We start from the raw sequence: 20,049 nt of genomic DNA, 5'->3' as shown, positions 1-20,049 counted from the left end.
CTTTGGGAAGTCACTTAAGTCTTAGTATCCACATTTCTGCTAAAATGAAAATTGCCACTCTGGTCTCTGCTTGTTTAATGAAATAATTATGTAAACGGGTTTAGCTTAGAGGATGACAAATACGGCTCAAGAAGTTCTTGATGAATCTTGATGAGGAGGGTGGGCGCAGTTCTCTAAATGACATCTGGAGATAGTTTGAGATTTCCAGAGAAAAGGAGGGAAAAGTGCCTGTCCTTGAATGAAGTTGGAGGTTGAAATTCTAGCAAAAGGAATCGAGTTGCATTGAAGCTTTGGAAGTAAGCTTTGAGGCAGAAAAGCCCAAGTTAAAAAGAAGGCGAAGTGAACAGTCTCCTTAGGAGACACGCAGGTGACAGTGACTACAGAAACGAAGGGGGGAAATTTGTGAACTCCCGTAGGCAAAGATTATGTTTAGAGAAATTCTTTCCCTACTTAGTTCAATAGTTCAAGGCCATATATACCGCAATTATAAAACAACCAGTTGGTGAATAGGTAAATGAAGTAAAAACGTGGTCAGGAAAAAAACAGCACAGCGCAGGTTCCACCGAGATTTGAACTCGGATCGCTGGATTCAGAGTCCAGAGTGCTAACCATTACACCATGGAACCGCCACACTAGAAGGGCCGCCTTGGGCTCTCTAATTCTTACACAACCCCGCCCCCATCTACAAACCTACCACGAACAAGCGGGGCTAAAGCTCTTCCCAACACCCCGCTTCCCCGCATAGCGGCGCGAGGCACGAGGGAGAGGCCATTAAAAGGGTGGCAAGCTGCCGCTAGGAGCTGGGAGTCCAGAGCTCAGTTTCCCCTCTAAGCGTCTCGGAGGGGGCAGAATTTGAAGACGGACGCAAAGCTCCCGCAAACCGCCCTTCCTGGGCACAGGGGCGGAGCGCCACCTCCCGGAAGTACTTCCCCTTAGGGGCTGGGGCCTGCCGGAAGTGGCGTAGCGGCAGGGAGGGGTTCTTTACCCTGTCCGGCAGCTGAAGCTCGGCGTTCGGGTTACCCCTGCAGCGACGCCCCCTGGTCCCACCGATACCACTGCTGCTCCCGCCCCTTCGCTCCTCGGCCGCGCCATGGGCACCCGCGACGACGAGTACGACTATCTCTTCAAAGGTGAGGCCATGGGCTCTCCCACTCTCTTCACCGAGTCCCCCGTTCGGGGGCCCGAGACACTCCCGGGGGACCCGCGTGCGGGCTGCCCCTGCCCTGAAATCGGCCTTCCTCAGCCCTTCCTCTCTGTGCGATTTGTTCTGCGGTCTCCCAACTCAGTCCTTCTTCCCTCAGACGGGGAGCCCTCCCCACACGCCGGGCTCTTAGCGACCTCCCCTTAGGCCTTCACTATCCTCAGCGCCCCTCACCCGGTGTCCTTCTCGTGGCAGGCAGCTTTCTCCCCAATCGTCTTCCTTTCCCCGGTTCGGTGGCCCCTTGAAGGGGGCCGCCCCTCCCACCATCTATCTTTTCGGGTTTGGCGCCCCTCCCGCTCAGTATACACCCTTCTCGGCTCGCTCCTTTCCTGAGCCCGTCTGACCGGCCCTTCCCCTCGCTCACCTTTCTTTCGGCGCAGACTCCCACTACAGCTCTTTTTCTAATCTGCCCCCCTTTTCCCCTCGAGCGAGCCTCTCCTCTGCGTCTCCTCTCAGCCCCTCCCCTCGGACAGAAGCCTCTCTGAGCAGTTTTCTACCATCCCTGGGCCAGGCCCTCGTTAAAATCTGAACGGGCCAGAGGCCCCCACCCCCACCCGCCCCACAGGTCTCGTGGTCAGTAACCTTCTCGCACTGCCCCCGGGATCGGTAGCTCTTTCTCTGCCTTTCCTCCCCAAATAATCTAGAGCTCTCCGACGTCTCCTGTGCGACCCCGAGGGTGGGGGGTAGGGCAAGAGGGATTGTCCATCACCCACACGCGCACTTGTCGCAGTGACCCGGCAGACTGTTGTGACTTCCCATCTAGGCTTTTTTTCCTCCTACCCTCCCTACCCAGCGGCAGCCAGCCCGGGATAACTCTAGAGTCTGCTAGCGAGAAGGGGTTGCGGATGGGTGGTGGCTGTTATCCTTGCCAGACCTGAAGGCCCAGTTCCTGAGCAGGAAAGGTTGTGCGCTGCACAAATACTAGCTTGCTTTATCACTATGGACTGGTTGCTTCCTGCTGCAACACTGGGAGGATCCAACCTTTTGGTGTTTTTAGAACAGGAAGGGAAGAGTCTTAGTTGGCCACATACCTTTCCCAAAAGGTGGGGACTAGGGGGAAGTTGTGTGCTCTTTGGTGAAATTAAGTATGTAATACAAGATAGGGAAACATGTAGTGCCCTTGGACAAAACATATTGGAGGGTGGGAGTGGATGGAAAGAATTGCTTATTGGTTAGTCCAGAAAGAATCCCAGTAGTTTGTTGGGTTTTTTTTAATCAACAAAACTAAAGGGTACGGTTTTCAATGAGAAACACAACTGTAAATGCTTTATTTTTGTTCATTGAATGCGTTCCCACTCAGATGCTCTTTCTCTGCCTCTGAATTAGGGCAGCCATCAAGTAGTATGCTGAACAAAGATCATTACCAGGGAGGAAGAAGCCATTGCTATTAAAGCTTTACAGTGGAGGGTGGAGTTTAAAAAGAGTGTTAAGCATGGTGATTGTTTCTGACCTTGCCATTGGGTGCTAAGAATGATTGACTAAAGGGAGCCGGAAACCTTTCTTTGCTTTACCAATACTTTGCAAATCTTATCACTGCTAACTCCTGGGCCAGAATATTCTGTTTTATAGGGTGACTACATTCACTGTTCACCCTCACTACCCCATGGTGGGAAAGTCATTAACGGAGAAGAGAGTACTTAATGCATTTTACAAATACAAAAAGGAAATGTTAGCATACTGTTAGCTGAAGGCATCTGAGGTCAAGTGAAATTACTTAGGTAGGTGAGACCTTAGAGACTAGTGTTTAGTCATTATCAGGTTTATTTCTTAAGGTACAAGGTGGTAGGCAGCTAGGTACCTTTAAAGTGATGAATTTAGAACAAGGTAGACTAACAACACAGTATTTCTCCTGTTTGGTTTGGAGCTTGAGTGTTGTTTATAGAAGCCATTTTTTTTTTTTTTTTCCACTAAGAATATTAAGTATCCTGGATTGGTTTAAGAGATTTTAACTTTATTTTGAGATTAGACCATTCTTGTTAACAGTGATTGAGAGTATAGGGCTTACAGGCCTGGATTCAAATTCTGATTCAGGTCCTAAATTTGCTTTGTGACCTTTGAACATCAGTTCCCTCCTCTATAAAAAGGAAATAATACCTACCTCTCAGGACTCTTTCCAGAATTCAGTGAGACTGGTTATGAGGACTCAGTAAGTGATAATAATGTGAAGAAAGTCACTGTGGTTCTTGTCAGCTTTTTGAACCTTAACTCTTTATAAGAGCATTTAAGTATTACTAAAGAAACTGAAAAGTAGGAATTTGAGGTGCCTGCATGGCCCAGTTGGTTGAGTGTCCAACTCTTGATTTTGGCACAGGTCATGATCCCAGAGTTGTGGGACTGGGTCCCGCTTCAAGGTTCCACGCTCAGTGCGGAGCCTGCTTAAGATTCTCTCCCTCTGTCCCTCTCCCCTGTTTGTCTCTCTCTTTAAAAGTTCCTTTTTTTTTTTTTTTTTAAGTATTTTATGTTTCCATGGGTTATGTTTTCATTTTGTTGTACGTTTTTGTACATTTTGCTGTTTAAGATAGGGTGTTTAAAAATTTTGCTGAGAAGAATTTCCACTTTTTTTTAAAGCTCTTACAGGATATGAGTCATTTTAAAAAAAAACTTTAGTGCTGATTATTTGGCCAATTTTTTTAATTTATACAATTATATTTTAAAGCAAAGCAACAATATCACTTTAAAATGGTATCATTCTACAGAGATTATTCAACAAGATGAGCTACAGCTCTCCACTTGGAAGATCACGTACATAGCACACTTAATATTTGAGGGAAATAGAAGTTCATAACTCTGACCAATTGAAAATGAAGGGATATTTTGATTAGTAAACGATGTAGTGGTCCAAATGGGAATGTAAATTGGGGAGAGCAGGGCAGTTACTCTATGTTACGTATTCGTTCTTGAACATTAGTTAAGTTCAACAATGAGACTTGGGTCTCATTGACCCAAAGTGTGGGGGGGGGGGTTATTTTACTGTTTAAAACTTGACATTTTACTTTAAAAGCTTTATTTAATTGTACAGGTATTTATATACAATGTGGTTATGGCCTGTGGGACACATAAGTGAGCATCAATCATGGTTCCTATTGGTGTTGAAGACACCAATTCAAAGTCACATTTTTTGCAAATATTTAGATACATCATTTTCTTTTCAATCGAGTTGAAGGTCAGTAGTAATTAACCATCAGCTGATTGTCAGTGGAAAAGATCATAGGAACTTTGCTGTCTTGCATCTTGGTAGTTTTTCTTTCACAACTTTTGGTTGAGCAACTCACAATCTGCTGAATCTGGAAAAACTTGTCTAGACTAAAGCCTTATTGACTTATTGAATGCATTTTATTTTCAAGACTCTTTCAGTGAAGTAGGACCATGAATATAGCTGAAAGAGTAGAAAAGTCTCCCAAGTTTATTTATAAAAATCAGATTGAAAATTATCAGTTAATCATTTTAGATGATAACATTTAGATCTGATGCACTGTGATTGATTTTTCCAATTAAATCTTAGTCTAGTACATTAGTTTGCAAGAGTGTGTAAAACTAAATGTGGTTGAAGAGGTGGAACTTTTTATTAAATAATGGATAATTAATATGTATATTCTGCTTTTATGGCATTTAGCCTAATATTTGATATATTATGAACCAAATTTAATATTAGGTATTATAATGATACTTAAAATTCAGCAGGTGAGGTTGACCAAGTGGTAATAAATATCACTAGGTTATTTTAGAAATGTTACAGGTCTCTAATATACAGATGCTGTTATTTATGTTTATATTATTATACACACATACATACTTTTACCTAAAGTACTAGTTAAGGAAAACAGGAAAGTCACTGCAGATTCCTTTCTTTGAACTATAGGATGTGATCATATAGTTCACATTTTTAAAAAGCAATTAAATATTGTCATCCTAATGAGAGAAGCTATTTTGATTAGAAACTGAGTCCATGAATTAATTAATTTACTTATTTTTGGTTTATTTTTTCAGTCATAGCCTGTAAATTCTCTTAGGTTGTTCAGGTAATGTAATCCATTCTGGTTTGTTTATTTTTTTAGTGACCTTATATGTAACCCTTCTTGGTTTGATTTTTCATTTGGTAACTGAATAGAACCAGCTTTCCTTATTTTGTCATCTCAGCACTTCTTGGCAGTGCTGTTATTACAGAACCAATATCTTCTGGTGTCATTCAAGATATAATCCTTTAACAAGTTGTTAGTCTTTTAAATCTGGGAACTCTGTCCGTGTCTAGCGGAGGTAATTATTTTATACTGTATAAAGCATTCTTCATGAGTCTTGAATTATTTTTAGATAAGAGTGCAATTTTTTATAATGTTAAAATGAATTGGTTACATTGAGGGGGGAAATGCCTTCACTGTCTTTACGCTGAGGTGGGGAGATAATGAGTATAATCATTAGTTAACATGGCGGTCAAAAGGGAAGAAACCAAAATTTGAAAGTTCTAGAGGTTTTGTGGGAGGGAGAAGGTGTTCTTTGAGCGAGTTATGTATTTAATTTTCCAAAGGCTTTGTCATGCTTTTGTCTAGTTTTGTTATGCTAGATGTCTTGCTCTTTGGTTTTAAGCTGGCTCCTGAATTACTGATTGACATCTGAGTGTCTATAAAAGTAGAAATGTTTTAACTTTTTGGTTTTTCCCTTCTTCCTTATTCCCACCTCAAGTGAGGCTTTTACACCTCTGTGCTAGTGTGGGGCCAGAAATGATTGAAAGAGTTTCCTCAGCAGAACATTAGGTCTCTTGCCCTAAGAGGCAACACTGAGTGTATCCAATTAATAGGGTAGAGTACATCGCTGAAACTGGATTTGACCTCATCTCCAGAAAGGTGCACCTTGGAAACTAACATAACCAGCCATCCTATAAAACTGGAAGTGCATTGTTTTTATATGTTACGTTCATGACCTTACCATCTTTCCTGGTGTTAGAAATTAGAGCGTTTGCTATAATATCTGTGTTTGTCACAATACCTTTGACATCTCTAATTGACTATATAGCTAGAAATTACCGGTTGTACTGCATGGAGTTATTGCCACCTGCATGATTTCTTGCTGAATCAGCTAATAGAGGAAGTCAGAAAGATATGCATTTGATAATGTACTCCATCCAAGACTGTCCAGAGGCCAGCTTATATCCCTTCTTGTGGCAAGGAAGGAATGCGTAATAGACTCTCTTTGCCCTCTGACCAGAGTGCAGTGAGTTCTCACAGTTTTTACCTCCCTCTCTCTGCTCCTCTGCCCCCCAATCTCAGTCTCTTTAGGTAGATATGGTCTTATTCCTTGGTGTTATTCTCTCATGTTTGATTTTCTAGTCCTGGTGACTAAATCAGTTACCTAGTAAGAAGAAGCATTACTAGTCAACAGTAGAAATAAGTATTTTTTTTGAAATGATAACGTTTTTTTCCTTTGTAAACATTTTCAGTTCATGTTCTGTAAACCTGTGAATGTGTTTTGTTCTTAAATGCTTTAAAACAGGTTAACTGCCTGTTTTATTATTTATGAAAAAAAATTTTTTGTAAGTTTATTTATTTATTTTGAGAGAGTGAGAGAGCAGGAGGAGGGGAGGGGCAGAGAGAGAGAGGGGGAGACAGAATCTCAAGCAGGCTCTGCGCTGTTAGCGCAGAGCCAGATGCAGGGCTCGAACTCACGAACCATAAGATCATGGCCTAAGCTGAATCAAGAGTCAGACACTTAACTGACTGAGCCACCCAGGTGCCCCCTTTTTATGAAATTCTTAAGTATAACATTGCCTTGGGTGAAAAAAAAAAATCTCCATATATTTAGTTAGTAAATAAACTGTCTCCTATAGTGATCATAGGAAATAAATTCATCTAAACCAAACTTGTTTTTAAAAAATTCTTAAGTCATAAGAGTAAGTGTGTGCCCCCATTGCTTTGGCTTTTACTCAGAGGAAGTCAAGAATTCTTAGCTTCCTAGCGCCCCTGTTAAACTTAATTGAAGTGTCTGTGTTTGTAGGGGTCTCTCGCTTCTGGCCCATGTGATAAATGCAACTATGAAAAATTCTTTGTAGTTTCTGTAATCTGGGTGGCAGAGTATATAAACCTCATGCCTCATATGGTAAATGTGTTTCATTTTGCCTGGGTGTGAGTCCTGAGATCACACCTAGTCTTTGAAATTAGAACACTTTCATTCTTTCCCTCCTTTCTACTAACATCCTTTGTTGCTTTCCTGTATGATACACTTTAATATCACAAATTGTTTATTTGGTGTAGGATTTATCTTTCAAGTTACTACCTCCTATAATAGTAAGGTTGGTATCACATTGATGGTAATTAATCAATGCCTAGCAGACTTATGATTAAAAATTGCATGTGTAAGGCAGGATACTGTATCTGTGCTAAGCAGATGATGTGTCCAAGTTATTATGTAGGTAGAAATAGGTTAAAAAGAATAAATTGGTTTTATTGATTGGTAACAGGTCAGGAATATGGGCTTTTGCCCTCTCCCCCGCCCCCATTCGTTTTAAAATATCTGATGCTCTTTTTTGCTTTAAAGCATGGTGTTGTTTTGAATATGTCTGCCTCATTTATCTGACACTAAGTTCTTTGTCTTTTTAATCAGTTGTCCTTATTGGAGATTCTGGTGTTGGAAAGAGTAATCTCTTGTCTCGATTTACTCGAAATGAGTTTAATCTCGAAAGCAAGAGCACCATTGGAGTAGAGTTTGCAACAAGAAGCATCCAGGTTGATGGGAAAACAATCAAGGCACAGATATGGGACACGGCAGGGCAAGAGCGATACCGAGCTATAACATCAGCGTAAGTCTCATCGTTTTTAAGTTCTGAGAAATAGACTGAATTAGCTGACTTTTGGTATTGGAAAAGATAACTGGTTTTTTTTGTTTTGTTTTTTTTCTTCTTTTAAGAATTCTAGTATAAGGATTTTGAAATTTATTTATAAATGTCCTTTTAAAAATATATAATCCACAAATTTAGTTCTTCACGGTGTTCCCTTCCGTCTTGTGGTTTTTTTCTAATAGTTAAATACATGTTTTTGTTTTCAGATACTATCGTGGAGCTGTAGGTGCCTTATTGGTTTATGACATTGCTAAACATCTCACATATGAAAATGTAGAACGATGGCTGAAAGAACTGAGAGATCATGCTGATAGTAACATTGTTATCATGCTTGTGGGCAATAAGAGTGATTTGCGTCATCTCAGGGCAGTACCTACAGATGAAGCAAGAGCTTTTGCAGGTTAGTGATATGAATTTCACGATATTATAGTGATTCTGTATTTCTTACTGTTATGTCTTGCAGTTTTGAAACTTTTCCAGTGTGGGTAATCGCTTACAATAGTTTCAGGAAAGCAAACATCAGTGCTCAGCAAGGATTGTTGTTCTAAAAGTTAATGATGACTGTGTGGCTCTTTTGCTTAACCTTGAGTCATTAAAACATTGTATTTTGAGTTTTGCTGCCAAAAGTTGAATATAAATCCGATTTTTTTTCCTGACCCTGGAAGGAATAGATGATACCTGTCAGTTTATTTTATGCTTCTTGTTTTTTTTCTATTATGTCTGTGTTTTACCAAAGCTGCTCTATATGGGTGTGAAAAGTAGTGGCCCAGGGAGTGTCAAGGACCGATAGAGAATGTGGCTGTTTAGTAGGAGTTATAACTTTTCTGGCTTTAGTGGAGGATCTGCCTGTTTCTTCTGTTCCAGTAGGGACAGACTGTCGGAAGGCAGCATTATTCACTCTTGGCTAGTGAAGGTTGTGACTGTTTCCCAGTGATTATGCTGTGAATAAAGGTTTTTGTAATAGTTTTTCAGTTTTCCAGGCAAGAAGCTTTATTTCAAATAATATAGTTGCAGAATTTTAAGTGAATAAATACATACCTATCCATGTTTATATCATAATTATGTGGTTGATGGGGAGAAGGACAGTAAGGGATGGAAATAATGGAGTATTTGATAAGTTTACTACCTTTTGAGTAGTGTCACTCATTGCCATTCATTGGTAGTAGATAGATGTAACAAGTATTTATTTTAATTAAGGAGCCAGTGAAAATTTCTCACTGTTATTTTAATCTGCTAAAGTAAAGTAGAATGGTGTCCTTACGACTTAAGGGGTTGGGGAGGTCTTGGGTTTTACAAAATTTTATTATTTTCTTTTTGAAGTTTGAATGTATTACATCTCTTGTGTAAAATTTGACAAGACTGAAGTTTTTCTCTCTCCCCACTCCTTGCCCCCCCCCCACCCCCCAGAAAAGAATGGTTTGTCATTCATTGAGACTTCTGCTCTAGACTCTACAAATGTAGAAGCTGCTTTTCAGACAATTCTGACAGGTAAGACTTGAATTTTTACAGTACACTAGTGGGAATTGGAAGTTTTATGAATGTAAACAAATTAGAAAACTATATATCACACTATCTAAGAATGACTCATTTAAGAGCTGCTATAGCAAGAACTGTTTAGAGTACAAAATTAGTTAACCCTTGCTTGCTGAGCTTTAATCCTAATTCATTTGGTTTATATTGGGAAAAGTACTTTGAAAATAATTTGTTCACTTCTGTTATTACTTCATTCCAGATATTCTGTACTTTGTGGTCACAAGCACAAAGTAACGGTTAAAGTAATCCTTAAATTTTCATAAGATGAATATTGAAATCATGGCTGTGGAGGGGCACCTGGGTGGTTCAGTCAGTTAAAGGTTGGACTCTTTGATTTCGGCTCAGGTCGTGATCTTACGGTTCTTGAGTTTGAGCCCTGAGTCAGACTCAGCACTGACAGTGAGGAGTCTGCTTGGGATTCTCTCTCTCTGCCTCTTTCTCTGCCCCTCCCCCACTCATATGCACATGTTCCTGTGCACATGGGCATGTGCATGCTCACTCTCACTCTCTCTCTCTGTCAAATAAATCAGTGAATAAATAACCTGAAATCTTGGCTATGGAAAGCTATAAATGCCCTTTGAAATTCAGTAAAGAAAATCTTGCTTGGTTCTGATATGTTACAGAAGCAGCTAGGGAAAACTATACTTTTTTTTTTTTAACATTTTTTACATATTTATTTATTTTTGGGAGAGAGAGAGAGACACTGAGCGTGAGCAGGGGAGGGGCAGAGAGAGAAGGAGACACAGAATTGAAGCAGGCTCCAGGCTCTGAGCTATCAGCACAGAGCCTGACGCAGGGCCCGAACCCACAAACCACGAGATTGTGACCTGAGCCAAAGTCAGATGCTTAACCGACTGATCCACCTAGGTGCCCTGGGAAAAACACATTCTTAAAAATTTAGGTGAAAAAACAGTAAAATTCTCCTGTTGTAGAAGAAGCAAGGTGTCACCTTGTGGAGAAAATCAGCAAGTGACTGCATATGGAAAAGTTTAAATACATAGTGGGAAAAGAACAAAGTTCATGCTGTTCTAGAATGTAGATGTGCAGACAGATCAACCTTAGGGATTTCAAGAAGGCATTGTATTTGTGTTGACTTACATTTACTCTGACTTTATTAGAATGACCAAATTTATCAGCAAGTTTAATCTTAATCCTGTAGTAAGTATTTTGGTTGTTTTAAAGTACTTTAAAATTATATATTAACATTATTTTTTCAAATTTTTTGTTGAGAGAGAGAAAGCAGGCATGCAGGTGCCTGCGAGCGGGGGAGGGGCAGAGAGAGAGGGAGACACAGAGTCTGAAGCAGGCTCCAGGCTCTGAGCTGTCAGCACAGAGCCTGACGTGGGGCTTGATCTCATGAACCTTGAGATCATGACCTGAGCTGAAGTCAGGTGCTTGACTGATTGAGCCACCCAGGCTCCCCGGGATTCACAGATTTTAACTTGTAAATGTCTTATTTTATATTGGAAATATGTAGGGAATAAACCCAAGAATTTAAGAGCACGGACTTGGAAGCCTTACTTGGGTTTTAGTCCTGGCTCCTTCACTTACCAATGGCTCTGTAAGCTTAGGCAGGTTACTTAATCATTTCTAGGCCTTAAATTTTGGGGAATTTTGTTTTTGTTTTGTTTTTTTGAGAGAGGGCTTATATTTATAAATAAATACCTTGTGATATGATTTGACTTGGCTGTTATGTTGTGACTTAAAGGTTTTTGTCTCTATAACCCACAGAGAAGACACTGTCACTTGAGACATCTGTAGGCTCCAAAAATGAGTACATGACTTCATACATGTTAAAATACTTAGCTGTCCCTGGTACAGAGTGGACATTTGATGAATTAGTAGCTAATAGCAGTTAAAGCATGAAAATAAACTTAATTAGAAATAAACTAGATATTGGTAATTTACATACCTATCTTATTAGAATTCTTCCCTGTTATCAGAAAAATAGTAACTAACAGAACTGGTGCTAAGGTTGGATAAATAGTCTTTGGACCACAGGAGCTTTCCTTTAGAATCTTCTTTGTGTCAAGTTTCATTACAGACTGTTAGAAGCAAGGAAGAATTGATTAAATATGCAGTGTGTCTGCAAATCCCACTTTTCCTTACAACCGCTTGTGTGGATTCTATTAAATCAATATGTAGAGTACTAAATTTAGACCCAGGAGTTATAGGTTTTTACTTTTTATCACTTTGTTCCCACTCCCTATGTAACTAGTCGCTGAACTAGTCACTGGACCTCCCTGGTCCTCAGATTCACAGTGTCTTAAATAATGAGTGAGTTAAATCATTTTGAGGGTCTGTGAGTCTCTTAAGGCCTCTGAAAACCTCACTTTTTTTAGTCCTTGTTGAAATAGTTTTTATGTCCCATCACATCTCTGCATTCTAGCCCATTCTGATCTCAGTTTCTAGCCTATTCTGATATTAAGTGAAAATGAGACCATCTTCAGTTCACTATTTTATGTGTCATTTTGCAACGTTTAATTTAATGATCCACTCAAACATGAGCTAAGTGATCAGTAAGTATGATATATACTTAAAATTGAACTGTTTTGTCCTTAAAGATGAAGGACATATGGCTATTTTTCTTAAAGTTCACTCTAGAGTTAACATTTCTTATTGCTTGATTAATGTTGCTTGAAAGCAAACAAGACTTTCACTTACTACTATTTTTTCTCTCTCTATTCACTATTTTCTCAGCTTCCTCCATAAATCTTAAGTATGAATCTGTGGGATCGGAGGTCACTGCATATGGCAGCAGACATCTCTTGTTTTGCATGTGTTAGGATGTTTGTTCTAAACTTTTCTTCGCTTTATACCAGTAGGAGTATTAATAAGAGAAGACAGGGAGGGGGGGAAAAAAGCAACAGGAAACACCACAGTAATCTCCTTAGGTTTAATTCTGCCTTGAATGTTAACAGCATTAAGGGAACATTTACATTGTATTTTGATGTTGCTGGAAGAAAAAAATAGTTTTTTTCATTTTTAAGGTGAAAAATTAATTGTATGTTGGAAAACTTATCTACATTAATACTCCAGAGTTAATTGTGTTGCTTGTTTAGAATAAACTCATGGCATTTTTGACATCCACAGACGACAGTAACTCCATGACAATTTTACTGATAGAATTTTTTAGAGGTAGTTAGCTAGTACTTGAGTGAACCTGATGGATTGCCTAGCCTTTGCATTGCAGTGCAGTTTTCTTCCTTCATCCTCAAGTTTATTAAGGGATGTTTTTAATTTATATTTTCCATACTCTTATTTTTTCTTTCAACTTTGAATTTGACAATTTCAGACTGAAGAGTTGCAGTAATAGTGCAAAGAATTTGCGAGTACCCTTCACCCATGTTTCCCAAATGTTGGTATTTTATCATATCTGCTTTATTCTTTTTTCTTTCTCTTGCTGTATGCATTTTTTTTCTTGTATCAGTGTGTATTTCTTAAAGACAAGAATGTTCTCTCTCATAACCATAGTGCACTTGTAAAAAATCAGAGAGGTAGGTAGTAATCCACATCAGTGTTTAACTGCAGACCTTATGCAGATTTTTCCAATTGTTCCAATTATGTCCTTAATTAGCACAAGAAATTCTAGGATCACATCATGCATTGCATTCAGCTGTCCTAGCTCTTTCATCTCCTCTAATCAGGAAAAGATCCTTAGTCTTTGTTTTGTTTATTGACATTTTTTTGAAGGGTACAGGCCATTTATTTTGTAGTGTCCCTCATTTTGGGTTTGTCTCATGTTCACTCATAATTGAATTCAGATTATGCACTTCCAGCAGGAACACCACAAAAGTGCTCTTAGTGCATCCATCAGAAGGTCATGATATTGGTTTGTTGTATTTATTACTGGTAATGTTAACTCTGATCACTTGGTTAAAGTGATAACTGCAAGGTTTCTCCAAGTAATTAGTAAGTCCAAGTCATCTTTTTAATTAAAGATGGTTAAAGTAGTGAGAATCATTTAATTAGGTGTAGTATCTTTGTTCTTGGCATGTGGCAACCTTTTAAATACATCATTGTATCAAATCAGCACTTTTCTGACTTTCAAGAAAATGGTTAGCAGTGGGTTTGAAGACGACCTAACAAATTCTGACCAAGGCTATAGTGAGTGAAACAACTCAAGCTTCTGTTATTTTCACAATTTTTGGATGGCCCAGAGAACTTTAACTCTTTTTGTTCCCTAATTTGGAACAATTGCATTTAACTTCGGAAGAGTTTACTTGGCAACTAGCTCCATACTTTCATTAGGATAGAAATAAATATGTGTCTTTTTTTTTTTTTAATGTTTATTTATTTTTGAGAGAGAGAGAGTGTGAGCAAGGGAGGGGCAGAGAGGGAAACACAGAATCCAAGCAGGCTCCAGGCTCTGAGCGGTCAGCACAGAGCCCCATGTGGGGCTCGAACTCATGGACCACGAGATCATGACCTGAGCCAAAGTCGGACACCCAACCGACTGAACCACCCAGGCGCCTCAAGCATGTGTCTTTTTAATTTTTTTTTTTTTAAGCATGTGTCTTTTTAATTTAACTTTACCTGGTTATATTTAAAACTATGTTACATTAATATTTTATCTTTCTATTTAGATCTATGAGAGATCCTAATACAAGAACGACACAGAATAGTTCCTTTTCTTTTTAACTTTGCCTATCCTTTGGACATCTTGAAAAGGGACTGCACAGGAATTGGTGTATCACATACATTTGGTTCTAAAGGAGAACATGCCCTTGAAAGAGGAAAATGTTTGCATCTGGTTTAGCAGGTTATTAGTCCTGTTTCTGTTTCCACTTAACCTCTAATCAGATACCAGGTGGAAGGTATCTGCTTCCTATTTTCTTATCAAGGTTTCTTTTAAGTGACACACCCAGCCACAGGAGATGTTAAATACATTACTTGAGTAGCATCTTAGTGCCCATTTCTTTTACTGTTTTGATCCACACTTTCCTATTGATTGCTTTGGCATTTTCATTAGTGGATGTCTTTTTGGTGACTGGAACAAATGTAGCCCTAATCCATTTTTACAAAACTGTACAGTAGTACTTGCAGACCAGTTATACAGTACTGCTCAAATTGCTTGCTTTGGAATGAGACCTCTTTAATATTTAACTTAATGTTCTCTGAGAACTCTGCCTTGTCCTCTCTTACAGTGTTTGCTTTTCATGTAAGAGCCTGCAAAAGATTTTTTGTTTTGGTTCCTCTAACTTAATCTTCCAAACGACTTGTAAAGAAGTTAAAATTTGTAGAGGGTCCCATTTAATAATTTGCACTTGAGAAAGAAGAGCCATCCAGTTTGGGATAAGAGAAAACAAAGAAAGAATGAATGAGCAGTGTAGTTTTATAGTAAGTTGATGATTGTTTTTATTCCTTAGGCACTAGCCTGATTGGATGAGTGTCTTTCCCTTTGCCCTTGACACACTCCAGTTCCGTCTCTTTGCAATGAAAAGAATCTAAATGAATTAGACTGCATATCCTGTTTTTTTTTTTTTTTTTTAATTCTAGTCAGTAGGCTTTCTTTATTGCAGTGTTTTTCCCTTGATCCTTCTTCAGCTTTGAACCACTGTCAACTTTCTGAAACACAAATTTTAGCGCCTTCCCCTCCCCACAAAAAAGTAAGAAAAGGTACATTATAACTGTCAGCATTTTTGCCAGTTTACATACTCAGTTGACTACAGCTTGCTGTTTTTCAACTGTAGGGAAATTAGTTCTTAATTTGGAGGAACTTACTCATTTAACACATTTCTTCCTCTTTAACTTTTTGTTATGGAAAGTTTCCAATATACCAAAATCAGGACAGTATCATGAATTCCCATGTAGCCACCAACAGCCATCCGTTCATGACCAGTCTTTCTTTCTTCCCTCCCTTATTATTTTGAAACCAATCCCAGATATTATATCATTTCATTTGTAAACATTTCATGATGTATATATCTAAAAGATTAGGACTTAAGCTCAAAATAGCAAAACTAGTAAAAAATTGGCAGTATGTCTTATTATCATCTTTATCCAAACAATATTACAATATTCTGTTTCAATTTTTTTTTTTTTTTTTTTTTTTTTTTACAGTTCAAATTAGAATCCAATCAAATGATGTTCCTATTTGGTTGACATGTCTTGGAGCATTTTGAAAATATAATTCTACTTTTCTCTTTTTTACCCTATAACTTTATAATTTAAAAATATTCAAGTATTATAGAAATAATACAGTGAAAACCTTAAACCTTTCATCTTGAATCACTTTGCCACATTGGGCTTATTTCTACATGTGTGTATATATATACTCTTTTTCCTCTTTGCTCAATCTTCGGAAAATATATTGTAGACATTGTGGCACTTTACAAGTAAATAAATACTGGAGCGTTTTATCTTCTAAGTACAAGACATTCTATATAATCAGTACGATATATTCAAGTAACAAATTTCTTGAATATAATATACGGTACTGTGATTATGTAGAATAATTCCTTGAGTATATGGTATTTTGATTATGTAGAATGCCAAGTATAATATATGGTATTGTGACTATGTAGAATGCCTTGTGCTTGGGAGATACGGTGTTAGCTTATGTGCAGTTCATATTCCTGTTTCTTCAAGTATACTAATAATGTCCTTTATAGATTTGGTTTTTACATTTTAAATGTCATTTTGGTCAAAGGTCGCACATTGATGGAATTGTTTTCTGTCTGGGGCATTATTAAATACAGTAGCTACTGGGCACAGGTTGTTATTGAGCACTTGAAATATGACTAGTGGACTGAGAAATTGGTTTTTAAATTTAATTCAATTAAAAATTTTTTTAAAAATATTAGAGACAGAGGGAACGAGTGGGGGTGGGGTAGAGAGAGAGGGAGACACAGAATCTGAAGCAGGCTTACAGGTTCCTAGCTGTCAGCACAGAGCCAGACTCGGGGCTCGAATTCATAAACCATGAGATCATGATCTGAACCAAAGTCGGATGCTTAACTGACTGAACCGCCCATGTACCCCAAATTTTATTTAAATATGTGACTACTGTATTGGACACTACAGATGCAGAACATTTATCCCCATCTTTTAAAGTATTTTATAACAACAAAGTTTTTGAAGACTCTTGGCCAGTTTACTTGTGGGATGTCCCTTAGTCTGGATTTATCTAATTGTTTTCTCAGGATAAATTCATTTTAAACATTTTTGGCAGGAATACACTGGTATCCTTCATAGGAATGCACTGTGTCTTTCGTAGTACATCATAATAGGAGATAGATTGTGTCAGTTTGTCCCATTTTTAGAATTCTCTTACCTTTTGAGGTTTTTGTTTTTGTCTTGAGAGAATAAAGATAAGTAAGATACATTCTCTGCTTGTAAGGAATTTATAATTTAGTCAGAGTGAAATACTTTTAGGCAGTGCAATATATGACCGAATAAAATGAGTTAAATAAAGATACTTGGTGTAGAGGAATTTCATAACATTTATTGGACCAAAAAGTTACTTATTAAATTGTTAAGCCCCTACTATATACCATATGCTGGAGATACAGAAATGAATAAGGTAGACACAGTGTCTATACAGAGTTTAATGTTTAGTGGAAGAGGTAGACACAGATTTTCTTTTCTTTCTTTCTTTCTTTCTTTCTTTCTTTCTTTCTTTCTTTTTTTTAACAGTTTGGGTAAGTGTCATATAAGATCTTAAGTTGCTTGTTAATAATTACTTCATTACAATTTAACTTTAGTTCAGGAGACACTGATAAACATCATCTTTCCCTCCTTTCCAAGAGTCCTTGGGATTTTGGCATGTTGGTGAAGTTGTGTTCTTCCCTACACAGCCAAGAAAAATACTAATGTGTCTCATAGTGCAGATTTATTTTTATTTTTCTGTGGTACAGTGTGATGCTATGTAGGGTTTCTTGATAAGGGTAGACTGAAAATACTCTCATAGTTTAATATTTATTATTTATTTTTTTTCTCTCATGGCTTAATTTACATCTAAGCCCGTAAACTATGTAATCTCTTTAAAACAAGATTTATTTAATTGACTGGTGAACGGGAAAACCAGTTTTTCTCTTCTTACTCTTCGAGAAATTGTTACAATAATGGATTGACTCTAATCAGTGGCTATTTGAAAATAAAACTTAAATTTATACATTCTTTGGCCAAGTTTGTTTGCAGTCTTTTTCTGCAAATCTCTTTTCTACCTCTGTATACTTACTTTTATATCAACTATTAATGAGTCTATTCACAGTGAGTATTGCTGGATTTTCTTCTTTTTTCAGAGATCTACCGCATTGTTTCCCAGAAGCAAATGTCAGACAGACGTGAAAATGACATGTCTCCAAGCAACAACGTGGTTCCTATTCATGTTCCACCAACCACTGAAAACAAGCCAAAGGTGCAGTGCTGTCAGAACATATAAGGCGTTTCTCTTCTCCCCTAGAAGGCTGTGTATAGTCCATTTCCCAGGTCTGAGATTTAAATATATTTGTAATTCTTGTGGTCACTTTGTGTTTTATTACTTCCTCATACTTATGAATTTTTTCATGTCTTAAGTCTTTTGATTTTAGCTTTATAAAATCATCCACTTGTCCCAAATGACTGCAGCTTTTTTTTCATGCTATGGCTTCACTAGCCTTAGTTTAATAAACTGAATGTTTGGATTCCTCAGTTATTGTTTACTTTTCATCATGGAAGCCTGTCACTGTAGGACATAATAGAACTTGATCGCTTGAAGCTCAGACCTATTGGTCTTGATCAAATCAAACTAAGAAGACCTTAGAAGAAATAAGCTATCATTTTGCCACAGAGCAGCGAATAATGAGCAGCTTATAATTCATACACTCTTCTCTCAATGCAGTGTATATTTCCACAGATCTAAGAATTGCCCTATAAACACAGCAAGATTTTGAGAGCTTGAAAATTTTCCATTATTCTGGAAGTCAATTTCTAAAATGCCTTAATAGGGTTAAGTAGTTTAGTAAATTTTGTTTTTTAATTTTTGTAAGCATCAAAGTTGATTAGAGAGGGGGGACACTTTTTTCTGGACAAGAATTATCTTAATAAACATGAAAGACTGTTCTGTGGTTTCAGTAGCAGTGTGGTTATGGAGCCATATGTTCAACAACGCTGCCTGGCAGGCTGGGAACTCGAGACACTGGTGGAGTTCCATCTGAGATGCCTCTGCTGCAGTGATCAGGCAGCCCAAATCACTGGGCCTACCTGTTTTCCCAGCAGTAGGTTATGTGGCCTTTTATTGCTCAGGCAATAACTGGTTTAATGCTGTTAGTATCAGATTGTGAAGTGTTAATTTTGTCTTAAAACCCTCCAGTAAATGAAATGCAACGTAGTTTTATCACCATATCTATCAGCAGGCATGGATAATTATTTTAACAATGCTGATGTTGAGTTTGCAATATATTATGGAATACAGTCCAGTTAAATTTCTGGTTTCAGTATGTCTAGGAATACAGTGAGAAGTTAATTTCTGCTCAAGTGGTACCACTTAAAGGCATGTATTCTTTTAGTACGTCGTACCTTGAGTTTAAATAGAATGTATTTAGGCATTATACCAACCTGAAATACTTTTTCCCACTACATTATTGAAATCAATGGAGCAACTAGTTTCCCATTTAGAAATGTGCACACTAATACTGAGTTTTCCTTTCTTGTGGATAATATTAAGCACTTACTCTGCAGTGTTCTGAAAGTTGTGTCAACTGAAGTGATACTATTCAGGATGGTGGAATATCCCCCAAATACAAAAATATATATGTGTGTGGGCTTGCATAGATTACTATGTTGCATAGTTAATCAGTCTTTTGCAGTGCTTATGACGTGTGGGGCACACGGAAGGCATTGCTGTGGTCAGTCTTTTTGGTTTTCTTCTGTAGCCATTTATTATTTTAGTGTATTGGTTGGTTATGAAGATACTATTATCTATTTGTAAATCGCTACTTTGTATTTTATGCATGCTCTGTAACTTGATTTATTTTTATCTTTATTTTATTTTTTAGTTATTGATTTGGAATATATTCACATTCTAATAAACAGTTATAGGGGGACTATTCTTTATGTTGTCAGATTACATTTTTCCTTTGAGTGCTTTGGATGCAGCCATGGAATATTTGATTCTGATGAGTAAGAGCATAGGTCCTTGCATTACAGAGTAAACACTGAATTGGAGGCATCATTGTATGAATTCAGCTTTGATTTTAGACATGGAATGCAATTATGCTTTTCTTGGAAAAGGTATCACCAAAAACATTAGGGAGGTAGTCTTTGTATTTTCATTTATAACAGTGTCACCAGACCCAGCAAGAGGCATTTACTCAAAATTGGTAGTAAATCTTTCACAAAATTATTTAAGGGAAGGAAACCGTAGGTAGTGAATTGAAAATCAATAACTGAATTTTATCAAGTATAGACTTAATGTTGCCTTGGGCATGGTTGGATCTTGGGAGAATTCCAAGAACCCTTTAAGTAGTAGTAGAAAATGTCTTTGCATCTTAACAGTGTCTTCATT

The 20,049-nt window shown here is 37.9% G+C and overlaps 1 protein-coding gene and 1 non-coding gene across 2 annotated transcripts; one reads left to right on the top strand and one right to left on the bottom strand.

Annotated features, from left to right (window-relative positions):
* Positions 1–554: 554 nt before the first annotated feature.
* On the bottom strand, positions 555–626 carry TRNAQ-CUG. The gene has a single exon. It is a non-coding gene; the product is annotated as a tRNA-Gln (tRNA).
* A 339-nt stretch (positions 627–965) lies between these two features.
* RAB11A (RAB11A, member RAS oncogene family) lies at positions 966–19,593 on the top strand. The gene is made up of 5 exons (XM_042941667.1): positions 966–1,130; positions 7,793–7,988; positions 8,234–8,427; positions 9,435–9,515; positions 17,807–19,593. Exons 1-5 carry the CDS (start codon positions 1,091–1,093, stop codon positions 17,944–17,946), a joined length of 651 nt encoding a protein of 216 aa, XP_042797601.1. The 5' UTR covers positions 966–1,090; the 3' UTR covers positions 17,947–19,593.
* Positions 19,594–20,049: the final 456 nt, after the last annotated feature.

This window comes from Panthera leo, chromosome B3, assembly GCF_018350215.1.
Source record: "Panthera leo isolate Ple1 chromosome B3, P.leo_Ple1_pat1.1, whole genome shotgun sequence".
Lineage (NCBI taxonomy): Eukaryota > Metazoa > Chordata > Mammalia > Carnivora > Felidae > Panthera > Panthera leo.
Note: the sequence above shows the minus strand (reverse complement) of the source record. Positions and strands in the feature narration are given on the sequence as shown.